The sequence below is a fragment of the Tauraco erythrolophus genome, chromosome 2 (assembly GCF_009769465.1).
Source record: "Tauraco erythrolophus isolate bTauEry1 chromosome 2, bTauEry1.pri, whole genome shotgun sequence".
In the NCBI taxonomy this organism is placed as follows: domain Eukaryota; kingdom Metazoa; phylum Chordata; class Aves; order Musophagiformes; family Musophagidae; genus Tauraco; species Tauraco erythrolophus.
In genome coordinates this window covers 21,130,836-21,147,866 of record NC_141466.1, presented here as the reverse complement: position 1 = coordinate 21,147,866, position 17,031 = coordinate 21,130,836, and the positions used below count along the sequence as shown (strand labels likewise).

At 38.1% G+C, this 17,031-nt stretch overlaps 1 protein-coding gene across 2 annotated transcripts in view; it reads right to left on the bottom strand.

The window, feature by feature from the left end:
* The window catches only part of PDSS2 (decaprenyl diphosphate synthase subunit 2), a 125,648-nt gene that overhangs the window by 59,521 nt on the left and 49,096 nt on the right, over positions 1-17,031 (bottom strand). For both annotated transcript variants that reach the window (XM_086608137.1, XM_086608138.1), the window contains exon 2: positions 14,312-14,443. In XM_086608137.1, the coding sequence (XP_086464263.1) occupies positions 14,312-14,443 (132 nt within the window). The remainder of the gene's footprint in view (positions 1-14,311; positions 14,444-17,031) is intronic.

Genomic DNA, 17,031 nt, shown 5'->3' with positions numbered 1-17,031 from the left:
AGGGAAACAACGCTATATACTTGGGCTTTCGTGACCTAGGCACACTATATCCCTGCATGAAGAGGATTTCTCTGAATATTCAGACAGAGGAGTACTGGGGATGTGCATTCTTTCAAATACTTGAAGGAGCCAAACCTGTAATCCCTGCTTCCTCAGTGAATGCTCAAGTCAGTGGCTAAAGAAAATAGAGCAGTGTCAACAGCACATCTCCAGTTTCGGAATCCCACCTAGGTAAGATCCTAGTTAAACTAGCCAACGAATCTCATCCATGTTTTGCAACTGTATCTATGTAAGATAGGAAGCATGTTTTATTTAACAGGGTCTTAAAAAAAACCCACAAAACCTTACAAAACTAAAAAGAATTCCATTCATTCCAGACAATGCAAGTCTCTGGTAACTGAACAGGTACTCTGATAATTAAGTACAGTAACCAGTTTTCTATTAACAATAGTATTTTACATTAAGTTCGTTCTACTACCCGCCATTTGTATGGTTCATTTTGTTACTAACAAAACTACTTAACCCAACAAGGCAGCATTTTTGCAGGCAAACATCAGCAAGTATGAAACAAACATGAAACCTACGCAATGTGAAACAAACGCAAGCTCCTGATTCATTATAAAACCAAAAGCGCATCAGGCTAATTTAAAGGTCTAAGATGAACACAGCAAACAATATGCAGAAGTTTTCTATAGTTACGTGCACGTTGTTTCCAGATAATTCAGAGGTGGTTTAAATTCTCTAATGTTGATTCAAAAATGGAAGACTAGTGGCCAATTCCAAGAAAGTTGATCACAAGGAAGGCCACCTCTGCGCAACTACCAGTGGTCTAGAAACAAAAGAACTATCAGTTTCCTTAAAACAGCAGTACTAAATTTTTAAAAACTGAAGGTAAAAAGAATGGGGTGGAAGAAGAACAAGCCAAAAAGAAGTGTTTAAAATGGAGCTAGCGTAAAGGTCGTCTTTTTTGGCTTACTGAAGTGAACAAGTCGCAGGCATTGTAAGCAGGAACCTAAAAAAGGCAAGATAGGAGGTGATCAAAAGCTTTGGCAACAGCTGCTGTAGCATGGCCTTGGAAAAAATGGGATGGTAGGATACACGACGTAAGGAAAGATAGTAAGACTCAGAACTGAATAGGGTATGTTGATGAAAAAACTTAAAAGATGAGGTAAGAACTAAAGGATTAAAATTTGTGGATTGGATTACAGTGCTGTCACCAAAGCAGAAATCAAAAGGACCAAAATGATGGAGAAAATCACATATTTTGGTAAGGAAATGACCAAGATTCCTTCCCTTATGATGGCAGTATGTGTCAGTTAGACTGCTTATGGAATGACTAGGCACCACTCAGGATGTCCATCCCTCCAGGATTACCCAGATTTGCTCTATCAGCCCTCGACAACAAGTATCCTCCAATTACATCTCATGAATCTATTCCATAACAAATTTCACATTGTGGTTTAAAAATTGTTTTGACAATTCTATTTTATTTAACTGAAATAGTTAAATACTTGCACTAAAATCAACTGCAAGGATTTTAAGGGAAACAAAAGGCCTCACTTGCAGGTAAATGGAAGAAACAGGCTACTAACAATTAATTTTATGACCATACTTTCTCTTACCTTATATTAGTTGTTTCTCAGCCCTCCAAGCATGCTTATCATTTTATTTGCAGCGACTATGGGAGATGGTTTGAACCAACATAACAGAAATTCCCATTACTGTGTACTGTCAACTATGCAGAGACCGTCAGCACGACTTACCACTCCAAGTGTTCCTCTGAAATATCTCCGAAGAGCTTTGTCTATAATTGTATTCAATGTAGCTGAAAGTTAAGGTGCAGTAACCTTGGCATTAAAGCTCTGCTTCTAATGACACTTGAAATACATGGAACCTTTTTATGTGAGAGAAAAGAAGGTAACCTTTTTTATGCAGTGAAGAATGAACACCTGATAAATGAGCAGTCCTGTTAAGAGAATAGATTGTTCATACGTCTAACTGCACAGGAAAAAGGCATTAAAAAATAAAATGTGAATCACTAGAATACAGTGTACCAGATAGGGTTGAGTTTGGTTTTTTTTTTTTTTTATATATATATATAAATAAACATATTTTTATCATGCTGATATAAAACATACTGTATATTCTTAAATATGCAACTCAGTGGAAAAAAAAAAATATCAAAACATACACTGCTTGCACAACCACTGATACTTCATACTATCAAGGAAATCTGTCCTATTCTGAACAGCTGTAACTGCATTTACATTAGCCAGCAATTAAAAGTACAGTTACTGCACCTGCTCTCCTCTCCCCTCCCGAACTTGCAACACTGAGAACTGGATAGGGACATTAATACCATATATTAAACGGTTTATTATAGGAATGTTTTTGCTTTTCAGAAAGCAGAAGTACGCAGCAGATGGATATTTCCTGCCGTGTACAAGGAACGAGACTAATAGCTAAAGGGAGCCGGCAGACTTCTCGGAGACCTTGCCCCTTACACCAGGTGTGTTGACAGCATCGCCAGCAGGGAAAGGATAATAAACCTTTTGGAGCAAGGCAGCGACTGCTGCTTCTGGGACCATATCAGCATAGTAACAAGCATTTGGGGCTGTTGATGTCTGCAAAGTTTTATCATTATTATTAGTATATATTTTATGCAAATGGAGTATCGTGTGATATTGAGAAAATATGCCTTTTGTCGGAAAAAACCCTACCTACTATTACACCACTGGTATAATTTCTATCTATTTTACCTTATTTACAGCAGTTCTATAAGGTCCTTTTGGATATAGGGAAGAAATTTTTCACTCACAGGGTGGTGAGGCACTGGAACAGGTTGCCTACAGAAGTTGTGGCTGCCCCCATCCCTGGAAGTGTTCAAGGCCAGGTTGGATGAGGCTTTGGGCAGCCTGGTGTAGTGGAGGGTTTGCCTGCCCATGGCAGGGGGTTGGAACTAGATGATCTTTGAGGTCCCTTCCAACCCTAATCATTCTATGATTTTAATAAGGGGTAAAATGACATCAACCAACTCAAGAAATATTAACATCGAGTGATAGTAGAGAGACAGCTATACACTAATAAACCACCTTCAAGAACAAACTTTATTTTTGCAGAATTCCTGCCTAAGTCCACAAAATAAGATAATTTATTGATTGCAGCCACTACTGTAGTTTTGCTAAAATTCAATTTGCTGACTGGAACAGCACATGAATTTAGCTGAATTTTTTGTATGGATTTTGCTGCATGGATATCAGAAGCCAGAATGAAATTTCAGCTAGAAGAGACTGAAGTAAGCTTTCCACAGAACATTGTTTTGGTGAAACATAACAATTATGAGAAAGAAATCAGAAATACTGTAACCTGAAACTTTCTTCTGTTTCTTCCCTTTCTGGAAATGTTAGATTAATAATTTACTTGACTTCATCTTCTCTTCCCACAAAAAATTACACAAATTCGGCAATTTTTTTAAAAAAATTAAAAACTACAACTGCAGATACTTTAATGGACTTCAAGAATTGGGCAATCAAGCTCCTAAAAATCTCATGTGCACCGAACATGCTCTATGATTACACTGTCAGTGCTAACCAGAAATGTTCAACTGCTGCAAACCCTAGAAAAAAAAACTTAATCTTTTTAATTTCTCTTAGAAGGTGTCTAAGCACCTTCTCATATACAACATGGTTAGAATACCGTGTTGTGTTCATATTCTTGAAATCTTTATCCCTAATTCTCTAACTCCTTATTCCTCCTCTCTAATCACCGATCACTGTCATCATACATATTTCTAGTAAATTAAACTCAGAATGCAACCATTATCTTCAAATCGGGATTTGCCAGTCTTGCAATCCATTCATACCTAAAACCTTTTTAACTTGAGTATCAATTTAACTTTCCTCTTATTGTAAGAGTCAAGGTGCAACATAACAAGGACTAATACTCTCCCTTCCAATCTCCTGAAATACCATCTCGTGCCCATTGAAACTTCTGCAAAGATGATTCATTTTTATTAATGAGTCATTTCCATCAGGTTAATACTTGCTATTGTTCCTTAGTAATTTCTCTTCCACTACTGCATCAAACGAAAAACCACTTTGCTTGTAAAGATGAAAATCTACCATGTGACAATGTCAGTACATACTTTTATTTCAGTGTCAATGTCTACTTAGAAGGGAGTCAGTCCAAAAACTCCCAATTCAGCTGTCGCCCCCTGAAAAAAATTCAGTTTCTGAAATAAGGAATTTTTGATTTGACATTTTTTATCAGAATTCAACTTAGAACCCTTCCTCCCTACCTTCAAAAAAACCCAGCAAAAAATCCACATGAAGGTTCTTAGGCAATCTTCTCCTGCCTCTCCTCTGGTTTTTCATGCCAAAGAAAATTTCTTATTACCTTGAACAATCCTGGCTATAGCACTACAATAAGTGTTAATTTCTCTCTTTCCTTATATTTTCCTTATCTACCTGCTATCTGTATGTACTCACACGCCTATCTTTATATTGGAATATATTACAAATAACCAAGCTTCTCTATCCAGCAACACAATGCCCTAATATGCTGGGGTTTTTTTATTATTGTTTCCTTTAGAAGCACCTCAGAGCTGTAAAGTTCCACATGAAAATCTGTTGAAAGTTAAAGGCCAGATAATAGTCAAATGGTAAGAAATATTCATTCACTTAATGTTTAACGTGATCAGGGCCCAGAACATGCCATGTTTTTCAAATGGATGTGGTATAGTCTTTGTACAATCTCACAAACTCTAAGCAGAACAGGATACCTTCTGGGCTAGGAGGGCATCCATCGTTAGCAGTCAGGCGCACGCTTATTTATACTCAATCTCAAAACAATCTGTTACCACCAGAGAAACAACATATTCCCCATACACATCCAAATATGCCAAAGATCAGTACATATTTTCATATACATATACTTGTGGAGTATAATGAGGACAACCTCCTCAACTCCAACCCAGCAGATAAAAAAACCTGTAATATCTTCAGTTATATTACATCAAAGCACTGACTGAATCACACTAAGAAAATAAATTGGTACAGGAAGCCGTGTAATACTTAACTTCATATTGCTACAATTTACCAAGTATTGCACAAATTTGTATTGAAACTGCATAACTGCATTGTAAAATTTGTCAAGGGAGAAGTTAACAGGTTGTGCCTGGGAAAAGGACAGCTGGTACTTCAGCAGATGGAAAAGCATGGGAGATATTCTGGGGCCGTAGAACAAATAAATTACATAGATAGTTACTTAACAACTTGCTGTGAAGCAATTGGTCATATTGACATCATAGCTCCAAAGGAGTAGTCCCCAGAGCCGTTGTGTGCTTTCATCACAGCACGGGACTGAGCTTAAGTAAAGTTTAGAAATTTCTCTTCACAAACACTATTTTATTTATTTAAAGAAAATTCGAAAGTTCTCAAGCAGAATCTCACTGTAAGGGAAAGATTTTACAGCAAACCACTAAAGAACAGCTCTGGCAAAGTGCTCTAGTACATGGAAATGTCATGCCCCAGGAAGGCTGTACTAGGTCTTGTTACCCACAGGTCATCTGGCCTTTCTTTGAAAGGTTCCTACTAGGGTGAAGGCTGGACTTTGTTGCTTACATAGCTGCTCCTGACCCACTGCAGAATTTCATCAGTGCTGCTCTGGTTTTGTATGTTATGCTGCACATCGTAGTAGTCCAGGACTCACTTTACAAGCTCCACAGGAAAAGGGTGGGCCAGACAGACCGATGGCAAGCAGCGTTATGGTTTCTCTAAGGTAAGCCATCCCTATTGTGCTTTCTAGGGTACTGAAAATTAGTCAGTTTTTAAAAAACAAGACAAAAACCTTCTGTAATGTACATATTGAGTTTACCTTGTTCAGCTATCTAGTGCTAAACAGACATTTTGAACGCGATTCAAGCCCATATCTCTGCACTGTCTTTGATTAGCTTTAATGCAGTGCCTTTTGATTTATCCTACAGTGCAAGGAGAGGACCTTTTCTTATTCAACACGTAATTGCCATACTCGCACATGCTGTGTATGCAGAAAACAATAAAAAGTTAATGAAGAAAAGTACTGGTTGTAATGAATTAGTAATATTGTTAGATTTGTATTTGGAGTTGATTTTTATTGTTGTGGGTGGAAGATGATCAATAGGAATACGTAATCAAGTTGTATGTGCTTTTCGTCTCCTGAGACTCGTCTTGCAAATGAGATGAAGAATCTCACAGGATTTATCCTGGAGAGCCAAAACTAAATAGAATAATTTAGAATAATTGGTTAGATTTCCTCTCATTAAAAGCTAAGGAAAAGCTACCAAGGACTGGGACACAAAATTATACATTTCTTAAAGATTATAAAAGACACTACTGCTCATATGTTGAGATGCTTTTTCCATTATCTTTCAAATAAATAATTTTGTCAAGAGCATTGCACTTCTTAATGTACTTAGATATTGAATATTTTCTCTACCCAGTTAATTAGCTAAGCTTTCAAAGTACATGCTAGTTGGGATACTGCACCTTCGCTGAAAGCCAACCTTCCAGAAGATAGGAATAAGAACAGTAAGTCCCAAAGGAAATCATTTTTATGATAAAGAGTCCTAATGTGCCCCAGTAAAGGTGAGGATTGATTGTTATGGCCTATTGTTACTATAATTAGAAGTCAAATACCAATTAGCAGTTCCATTAATAAGATTAATCTCTGCAATATCTGCAGCTGAGACCCAGGGCTTGCGTGCAATAAGCCAGTGTGAATTTAAAGTGCAACAGCTATTCCACACTAAAATTCCCAGTTTGAATACTCACACGAGACAAGAAAAGCTCTGCCTTTTTTGAGTTCTGAGTTCCTACATGTACTACCGGTCTTACTACATCTTTCTAATTTCTTGCTTTTTATTTTGTTTGAACACGTTCTATCATGATTTCCATCATTGATGGAGATAGGTGCCAATGCAGCATGAAGTCTCCCAAACTGGTTTACAGCCACTCCCTCTTCACTGCACCAGGTCAGGGTAAATCTAATTTAGTTTTCTGTTACTAGTAAACTCTGACAAGTGGCAATGGAAAAACAAACTTCTTACAAATACAGAAGCACTCTTCACATGGCAAGAGTCCATGACAAAGTTAGGCATCATTTAATTACTTCAAAATATGAAGGTAAGAAACAGACAAATCCAATTTCCCAAGTTAATATACTATACAGTTCAGAGCACAGAAAATGAAAGAAGGGCAAGGTCTGAAGATGAGGATAGAAGTCACACACTCATGCTCTTTTTATTTTTGTAGATACCAAAATCATCGTTTGTATGGTAATTATTTGATTTTATTTCATCTGAGTTTTGCCTTTTACAGCAACTCTCAAACAGAATTTGTTCACAGATAAACAAGTTAGAAAGGCAGCTTTTATAAAATTTAGTAGCAAATGGGTCAAGGCAACTCTACTGTGACACTGTAACAATACAATTAATCTCACCTTCACCAAAATTTACTCATGTTTGCCATGGCTCATTAGCCAAGAGGGTTTGTAATGGATTTGCATTTACCTTTCTTCCTTTTAAAGGAAGACTATATAATTCCTTTGCATAGAACTGTTAATTAATTGAATATAGATTTACGTGGAGACACTCGCATTTCAGTTGGAAAGCATTTAAACAAATATGAAAAATTACAAACATCTCTAAGCTTGTCCGCATTAGAAAGAATTTGCTGGCAAAACTCCACTGGTGAGCAGAGCAAGTGAAGATAGAGCTTATACAGTAAAAGGCCTCCTTTGCCAGAGTAACATTTACCTGTTCCTAAACCAGAAGGTAGCCCTTCGCTGTTCATAGAACGGTTGCAGTCAGAATTGTAGTCATCTGCTCCAACTGGAGCTGTGACAGACTTCTGAGTCAGGAACAGCATTATCATCTCTCAGCTGTCTGGTCGCATTCACAAGGACAGGACAGAGGCTACTTGCCAATAATTGGAGCTCTCAGGAGACCTAGAGCCCAAGGTGCACATTCTCATGGAGTGTTTATCCTGTTTATCGCTCAAAGTGGAATACCTTCTACGTTTTCTCAATCTCCAGAGAAAGTGTTCTCACACCTCATACATTATTATGCTAAATAGACGAAGCAGAGTATTGCCATTTCAGATCCCTCTCAACCATAAAATCCCAGTTCAACAGCAGTCCAGGACACATGCAGAAGTAAAGTCAACAAGCCAATGTTCATCCGCATAAATTTGTGCAGATTGCAGGTCTCAAAAGCATGCTATAACCAGTATATACCCTCTACACTTAACTATGCTAGTCCATATTTGCCTTTACAGACTGACGTTGTCCAAGGATCATCATTCATATAGCTTCGATTCCCTGGAGGCAGCCCGATTGCCTTTCATGCATACAGCAATTAAAGACTGCTCTAACAAGCACAGCACCACCTCTGTTACGGCTGCCATGGCATAGGTTTTGGAGAAAGAACAGATAGAGCTGCAGATGGCGAGCTGTCACCATGAGAAATGGAAGAGGTTCCTAGTGTCCCTACTAATACACAGCAACGTTAGTAGCATATCCCTAAGACAGACAAGACCTTTACACTTGTGTTCTCATAGTAGGCCCTGACACAGCCTACTAAATCTGAGAACCATGGGATGGAAAGTTGTTTGGACATTTCAGCTCTCAAATTACCCTAAGGACACCTAACCTAATAGGTTAGATTACGCCAACACCAGCACAGCCTCTTGTGAGCTACATATTCATGAAAGCACACCAACTACTGCATTAAACACAGAGCATGAGGCTAAAGGCAGGGGGTGGAAAGTTCACTCATCTGTTTAAAACACATTCTGATTATCACCTTGTGAAGAAGACTTATGTTCTTGAAAGACCTGACCTTCATGAAAAAAGCTAGATGAGTCTGACTTCATTGCTGACTGCTTTGAGCAGGAGGTTGGTCTACAGACCTCCTGAGATCCCTTCTAACTTGAATTATCCTATGAACATAGATGTACGACCAGTAGCATCTCATCTACACTGAAAGGAAGGTAAAGCAAGGTTGAACTTTCTCTGAAGATAGCGTGAAGCTATTTGGAATCCTAGGGAAGGAAATTAAGTGAAGGCAAAGCTTTGCTTTCATGTTTTGCAAAGAAAAGCTGGGAATACGCTAGATGGAACTGCAAAGGGACAGAGCAGTATGTCCTCTGTCCTTTATGTCGTTAGAATGATGCCTACCCTCTCCTGACTTCTTTGCAATGGAAGAAACTTCCAGAGGAAAAGCAACCAATGGATGAATGAACCCTTTAGTTAAGATCTGGTATTTCTTGGAGACCTTTAAGTTGCAAATCAACGTTCCTTCAGAGAAGGTGAGAACGAGATGACTTTGGCACAGCCACAATGACAAAGAGCATGTGAAATCAGACTGTGTGAAATCAGACTGTGCGACATGTGTGTACGCGCACGTGCATGAGTTTGTAACTTAGTAAGAATTACTACTGGAACCCAATAAGCAAAAGACCCATCATCTTAACAAGGAGTTGACATCTGCTGCTAACTTCCACTTAAATTGGGCTTTTGCTGGAAACAGCATCAACGCTGGTTCAAAAGTCACTCCTAAGACACTAAGCAAAAGGAGTATATGTTTATGATCACTGTCACTACAATATTACCACCACTCTTCCAAGCGGCAGGAAGAATTCTGATTCAGAGACAAGTTTATCCAATGAGTATCACCTTCTTGTAGGAAAGCATGTTCATTTTGCAAGAGATTAATTCCTGGAGCTTTGAAGGCCAGCTGCATCATTCTGAGGGAGAAGAGGCACGGACAGAGCCCACTATTGATTGCACCAATGCAGCAATCTGTTTGCTGGATTTACCAGGTTTTAGTACAGATCTGAAATAGTACTTTCTACATTCCACTCTACACACACATAGACACACACGTACTGAGTTTGGTAGAATAAAAAAGTCTTTTCTTGTCAATGACCACAGGATTCACCAGTGTGAATGCACAGGCAGATATGACTGGAAAAAGGATTTTTTTTTTTTTTTTTAAACTTCTGACAAGCATCCAAGGAAATCTGCACAGCTGGCTCAATGGATGTCAGAGGATATTTCTGAAACTGGCACTAACGGCAAAAAAAAAAAAAAAAAAAAAAAAAAGAAAAAAGATGCAAAGCATGAGAGAGAGAAGAAAACAACTTGCTGTATTAAAGCCAAGGATACTGAGGCCTGAAGAGATGGCGTAAGTTTGTTCTTTGGTGTCACTCGCATTTTAAGCTGCAGTGTATCATTTATTTCAGGAATTCATTACTCAAAATAAAGCCAAGGAGATTCCTCAGTCCCCAGCCAGTAGTGTCTGGCAGTGCCAGACATGAACAGAAGAAGATACCCCTTTGGCTATTTAGTGAGAGGACCCAAGCCAGTCTTGGTATCTTCAGCTGTAAGAATCTAGCTCCAACTGTTCAGAAACCGCATGATCCTGGAGCTTCAACTAGAAACCTCACTTCCAGCAGCAAAGTAAAAGAACAGCAAGCTGCATACTTGGCTAAGTGAGTTTTGCTCTGGAAGAAGGTAACAGAGAGGAGTGTCAGACTCTAGTATAATCACCAGCCAGGAAATGCATCTCAAAGCTCTTATGAAGCTCTAGGCTCCCGTGCCACATCTCAAGCGTTCTGATACCATTAGCATGATAAATTATCATGACTTAGATTCTGCCTAAACCCAAATGTGAGTTTTGCTTTCTCTTCGGCACAGGAGTAGGAAGGAGTTTCAAGGGAATAGGGGATGCATGCTTTGCTTGAGTACAGGCAATGACATCAACTCTTACATGATACTGCTTGCATACTCTGTAGTGAGCACTGCACTTCATCATTACATTTGCAATGCTTCTGTAGCCAAGAAAATATTTTCCTAAAGGCTAAGAGACCAGCGGAAAGTTTCAACTTTAGGATATCTGTCCAGCAGCTGAAATGGAGCCATTTATCATGCTGCTACTTCTCCTCTTCATCCTCTTTTGGGATCACTGGTGCTGGCTTGGAAGTAGAGCCAGGCTCTATTCCCCGCCAATAGGAACAAAGTCAGGTTGCTGGCAACATGATAGGGAGGTGGCTGTGCAGAGTAAAGCATGCCAAGCAGGCTTTCATAACACTTTCCCCCTTATCTTCAGCATGGCTCATAAGGCAACCAGTAGTTACTATGATATCCTTGCATACAATGACCCCCATGCCCCCAGCTTAACGCGGGCAGGACACATCTCCTGCAAATTATGAAGTGCTAAAGCTGGAGGCAATGCTGGCCAGAGGCAGCACCATATAACTACACTAGCCTTACTCCTGTAGGGATGCCTGTATTCCTGTAACTACCTCAATTGCAATCCTTATTATTCTGGAAAAGATGGCCTTCTGGTAGCAGGCATGAGTTTTGTTCCATTATGTACCAGTAAAAAACAGATGTCAGCTAAGCAGCTAGCTAAACTATTTTTATACACTTAGGTCAACTGTCCCATGAACCGACATATCTAGAGAACAGAATTGGAATTTTCTTTTTTTTTGCTATTCCAAATTCAGCTGTCAGTGTCTTTCTGTTAATTATAGATATTGTATTGCTTGCTCATATTGTGATTCAAGAATATGAAATAGGGAGAAGAAGTTATACAGAACATGCCAGATTCCAGGATGAAAAGGTCCACTGTGTTTTTTTGTGGTTTTCTAAGCTAAATAATTATCGCACTGTTAAATCTTCCTGGTCACAGATTGTACGTTTAGGGTAGTACCAGATATAGCAGACTGATGTAGTTTGGCTATCCACTGTGGGACTGAATCGTTAGAGAGAGCACAAGAGCTGGTTCCAACACAAACACTGGGAAAAGAAAGACTGGGCTGGTGCAATCGCTGACAAGTACTGGAACAACTTAGCTCATGCTCGGATTTCAGGAATGCTATTAATTAATCACTACTAAGTACCCTAAAATCAAGTGAGCCATATCCCAGCTAATACTCCACAATATAACATTCACAGCACGTATCAGGCAATGAAGATGCTCATTACAGTGCCAGAAATAATATTTCCAGCAAAATATTATATATAAAGATGAAATAATTATATGGTATGGCAACAAAAAGAGCCGTACAGTTTATAGCTGAGATGAAAATCTCTAAAGATCTATTTCCAAAAAATACTTTCCAAAGCTGGAGACATGTATGAACAATAAAGGATTAAGTGTATTTCTTCATATCACTGAGGGATATACTTTGTCTTTGATATGTATGTCTAACATACACACCATATGTAATTACATTGTAACCAAGATAGCAGACAAACGTACTAAATGTCCTTCTGTTCTTATTCAGGAGAAATAAGTTTGTAAAACACTATTTGTAATACATAAAACAATCACGAAAGCCCTTTGAGATCATCATTTTTTAAGCTGCCTGTTCTCTTAGCTTTATACAATGGAGAAATCAAAATCAGCAATCAGACTCACATTTAAGAGTGTATTTGGAAAAGTACTTTGAATTAAGAAAGGAATCCAAAGTCAAAGGCAAAGCCCACAGTGACTTCAGTGGAGGGCCAGAACTGGCCACTATGGCACAAAACGAAACAACCTGTTGGCATTCTCCAAGTGTGCGTCGGTTTGCTCGCACTTACACTGTGCTACAGACTTAAAGTGTCATGGAAAATCCATTTAAATTAACAACTCCGTAGTTATCACTTTTGCAGGCAGTAATGAACCTTAAGTGAACCTGTGTGGGCGTATTCAAAGCTGCTTAATTTTTGGAGTACCTTTCTTTGTAACTCTGAACTAGATATTATAATGGCTATTGACTTGCTCAAACTTAGATTATTAGGCTAGATTTTCAGCTGGTTAAACTGGCACACTTCCAAGGATGTCCATTTACACCAACTGGCTCATTATTAATTTAAGGTCTTATTTTCTCCTTAATGAATACTTCCACTAGTCACCTTCCCAATGGCAGCTTTAAACGCTCAAACGTTACCTCCATGGTCAGAATCATCCTACTCAAGAACTCAGTTATCAAAAAAAATAATGCTTTTTCTCTCCTTTTATGAGGCATAATTAACACAAACTTTTTTAATCATTTACAAAACAAACTAAAATACCTCCTGTGCCATAATTAACTAACTAGAATTATGCTTTCATACAACATCATTTGCATATAAATATAAAAATTTTACAACCCTAAGGGGACATTAAGGACGAAACAAAACAAGAATGGAATTAAACAGCTAAAGGGACAACACAGTCCTCCATAACAAGCATCTTTTATAGCCTTCTCTTTTTTCTTACTTATTGATATTTCTGTCTGTACCCATTCATACATATTTTCCTTCTCTGTTATTTCAAGATATTACATATATTTAAACATCTTTATTTGTTTGGTCTTTTCAGTTTTATAATGCTATCTCTGCACTCCTAAAACAAATCAAGTCACAAATATGTCACAAAGTTTGTGCATCTTCATTTAACACATCACCGTGGTCAGAAACATATAGTTAACTGAAAACGAGACAGTCTGTCCCCTCAACCAAGCAACACTCACAATCTTTCAAAATTATTTCAAAAATTCAAATTTTAAGATTTTTCAACCAGATCTCACTTATTACTTCAGTGGAACAGTTAACTGTCAAATATACAAAGGAGAGCAACCGCTATTTTTGATTACTGTTGTTACTAGTATTAAGTAATTGAGTTTAAATACTTAAAAAAATATTTAGGAACTCAATGAAGCTGAATTATCCCAGTGAGAGCCTGAGGAACCTTAATGGTAGGCTCAGTAATTCTGCTGTGACACATGGGAGGTAAAAATTTTATACTGCTGTTTCATGGCAAAACATCCTTCAAAGGACCTATAGCAAAACTTATGTGCTCAGTGGAACCAACTGGTATTCCACAAGACTGGCAGTCTGACTCTGAAACTTCTAGTGAGTAGCTGTAGCCAAGTAACACCTGAATAACTTAAAATGAAAATACTCTATTTAAAAATATTTTTGAGCATCTGTACTTTTTGATTCCAAGTACCTCTTAATATAAACTTTCAAGTAACTATCTTGATCCAAATGTTTTTAATTTGATTGTGCACAAAAGCCACAATTAAGATATAGGCATGGATATTATAAGAGCTATACAAAGAGTAATAAATGGCTTTAACTGTGGAAAACTTATAATAATCCTGAAGAACAAATTTTGCAATTAGGTAAGTACTGATTTTCTCTAACAGCTGAGCAGGCCACTTAAGATGCTTTGATATCACCATGAAGTTGCCCATCAAATGTACCTTGGTTTATCTTGCTAAAGAAAGTTACTACATACCTGGAATAAATTCCACTGACCATGTTGTGCTGGAAAGAGAGTTCTGCTGTGCTGGGTCCAGCAGCTTTGGAAATTAGCAATATGACCAAACCTCGCATTTGTAAGTTATTTCGGCTATCGTACACAAAACCCCTGCAAAAAAAGAAAGATAAAAAACACATTTTCACAATCCATTTTTACTGGTCAAATCAAAGTCAAAAGGAAGACTCAGACCTTAGGCTGCCATCATTTCATCAAGTCTTTAATATTCAGGCCTGCATGGAAATAAGCCGTAATTATTAATCATGATCTTTTGTCATCCTTTACCTGACACTTACAATGAAATACTACTATTGCAGAGAAAATCAAGTATTCAGGATTAAATCTTGTTTATTTCCAAGGAGCAGCATATGTCCTGCATTTCATGTCATGTCATGAAAGAAGTATTTCAGAATAATTCAATGTGATCTACTGTAACAGGAACATAAGAGCTTTCAGTTTGCTGTTTGAAGTACAAAAAAGCCAAAAGAAGCCTTGTACTTCAAGTGAATAAAGGGAAAGGAGGAAAGGTACAACCAAAAATCTATAACCCACTGAAAGAAAACTCTTTAGATCAGAGTGGTTACGAACAGACTGCACAATACATACAACACGTCTGAGTATGTTAGGAATAGACTTTGCAGAAACTGATGAAAGACGTAAAATTAAAGTTAGAGACAAGTGGAAATGGGCTGGTTTATGAAAGAACTGTTTCAAATGCTGCACCTTTATTTACATTTGGGGTCAGAAGGAAACTACCCCCAAAAACATACTGTTGAAAACAATTCTAAATGACCAGTTAGATACACCATCTAGAAACTAACTTGTTTTAAAGCAAGCTTAGCTTTCCTTTTTGACTGCAGTGTCTCAAATTGTATTCTTCCTGTCCTCGTCAAGCTGTTTTCTACTTCCTAGGTTCATCAATAAGGCTAAATAGCTAGAAGAAAGGATAATACATTTCAGATGTTATTAAAGTTGTAAACTAACTTCCAATAAGCAAAAGCCCATATCTCTGATATCATCTAAATATTTGTTAAATAAATCATATGAAGAACTACATTACAGATTACTAAGCACTTCAACTCATTTTATTCCAGAGTATGATTTTAGCCGTAATAACTGAAGGAAATCAAAACAGAACAGCCTTCAAAACATCTGAATGAAATTTTAAGATGTTGATTTTGGAAGTACATTTAAATAAAAAAAATGGTGAATGCAACCTAAAGTTTCATTGGGATTTTTTTTTTTTCATTACATTTACATCACTTTGCAACGCAAGAATATCTTCAGTATATGATTTCATTTACACAGACATGTAAACATTAAAAAAAAAAATTTAAATAGCACCCTTCGGTGTGAAAGTTCCTGTGCTACTGCAAATAAAACCTTGACCACTTCTCTTGAGTCTTTACAGCCTGTTCGCCAGTGATGAGAAAATAGCCCAAACTACATGCCTCAGGAGGAGAATGAGAGGGTTCACCCAGGTAGCTGGTGCTAGACAGCTGGTGGGCTTCATCTCCACACGCACACTTGATTTCAGGCTACTACTTCCTCCTCCAGAGAAGCACTGAGCTCATGCTCAGCGCAGCTCCATCCTACAAATGCCACTATTGATTAATACAAGAGGAGGCCAGTATGGTTTTCTACCACCACCCACAACATTTTTAGCTCTGGTGGTGTCTAATTAGCTGAATGAGGCCATGACTTTTTGTTCTGTGCCCATAATCTGCCCACATCCTATTTGCTCCACCTACAGGCTATGGGGCTGGCCCACCCAGGACAAGTTAGGTGTGCCCTGAGAGCCCAGCAGCACGACACCCCACACTCACAGCGGCACACTGTCCGCTCCGCTGCCAGAGAGAGTATCAACTTCTGCTAAATTTCCAAAAACAGAGCGTGTATGGCTTCAGATAGTTACAGAGTTTGGTTCAACTAAGTTGAGGTTTTAAGAACCAAGTGGATATCAATCGTTTACAGTCAAAGCTGAAATGTAGCCAAAAGCAAGCGCTAGCCACCAATCTTAATCTGCAATAATGCAATTAAATGCTCATCTCTCTGAACAGAGCAGTAAAATGCAAACAGTAATTAACGCATTACCTTGCTAGCCATCTTAAAATAAACCAATTAAAATGTTTCTGAAAATTAGGAGAACATGGGAAATCAATATTTTAGTGGAAGACATTCAGAACAGATTTTAGCATATGAGATTAAAATATAACTTCCTGAGGAGAAACCATGTCATAGAGCCACCAGCTCTTACTTCTTCCATCCTCAAGGAGCCTTTAAAAATAAACCAAAACAAAACATCCCCCAACAACACAACCCTGACTAAAACAGCATAAAAACCAGTGAAAGGAAGATATTATACAACTTCCCAGAGCTGAAGTTTTTAGATCAATCCCCCAGTACTTCCCAGCCACTTGAAGCCAGGAAAGCTTGCACAGCTCACATCTCTTCCCAAGAGCACATGCTGTAGCCCTGCAATGTGCACCTTTATTTTCTTTACTGGGTACATGTAGTGAGGGATTTTAAGGAGGAGGGGACAGCTGCTTGCCTTCAGCATTCTGTGAACTTATAACTTGCGTACCTTTATTCTCACCAAGCGCACAAATAAATAATTATTTTCTTACCATGTTCCAATGTAGTTACCAGAACACAGTCAAGACAGTTAAACACTTAAAACTCTATAGGCTTCCAAAGTC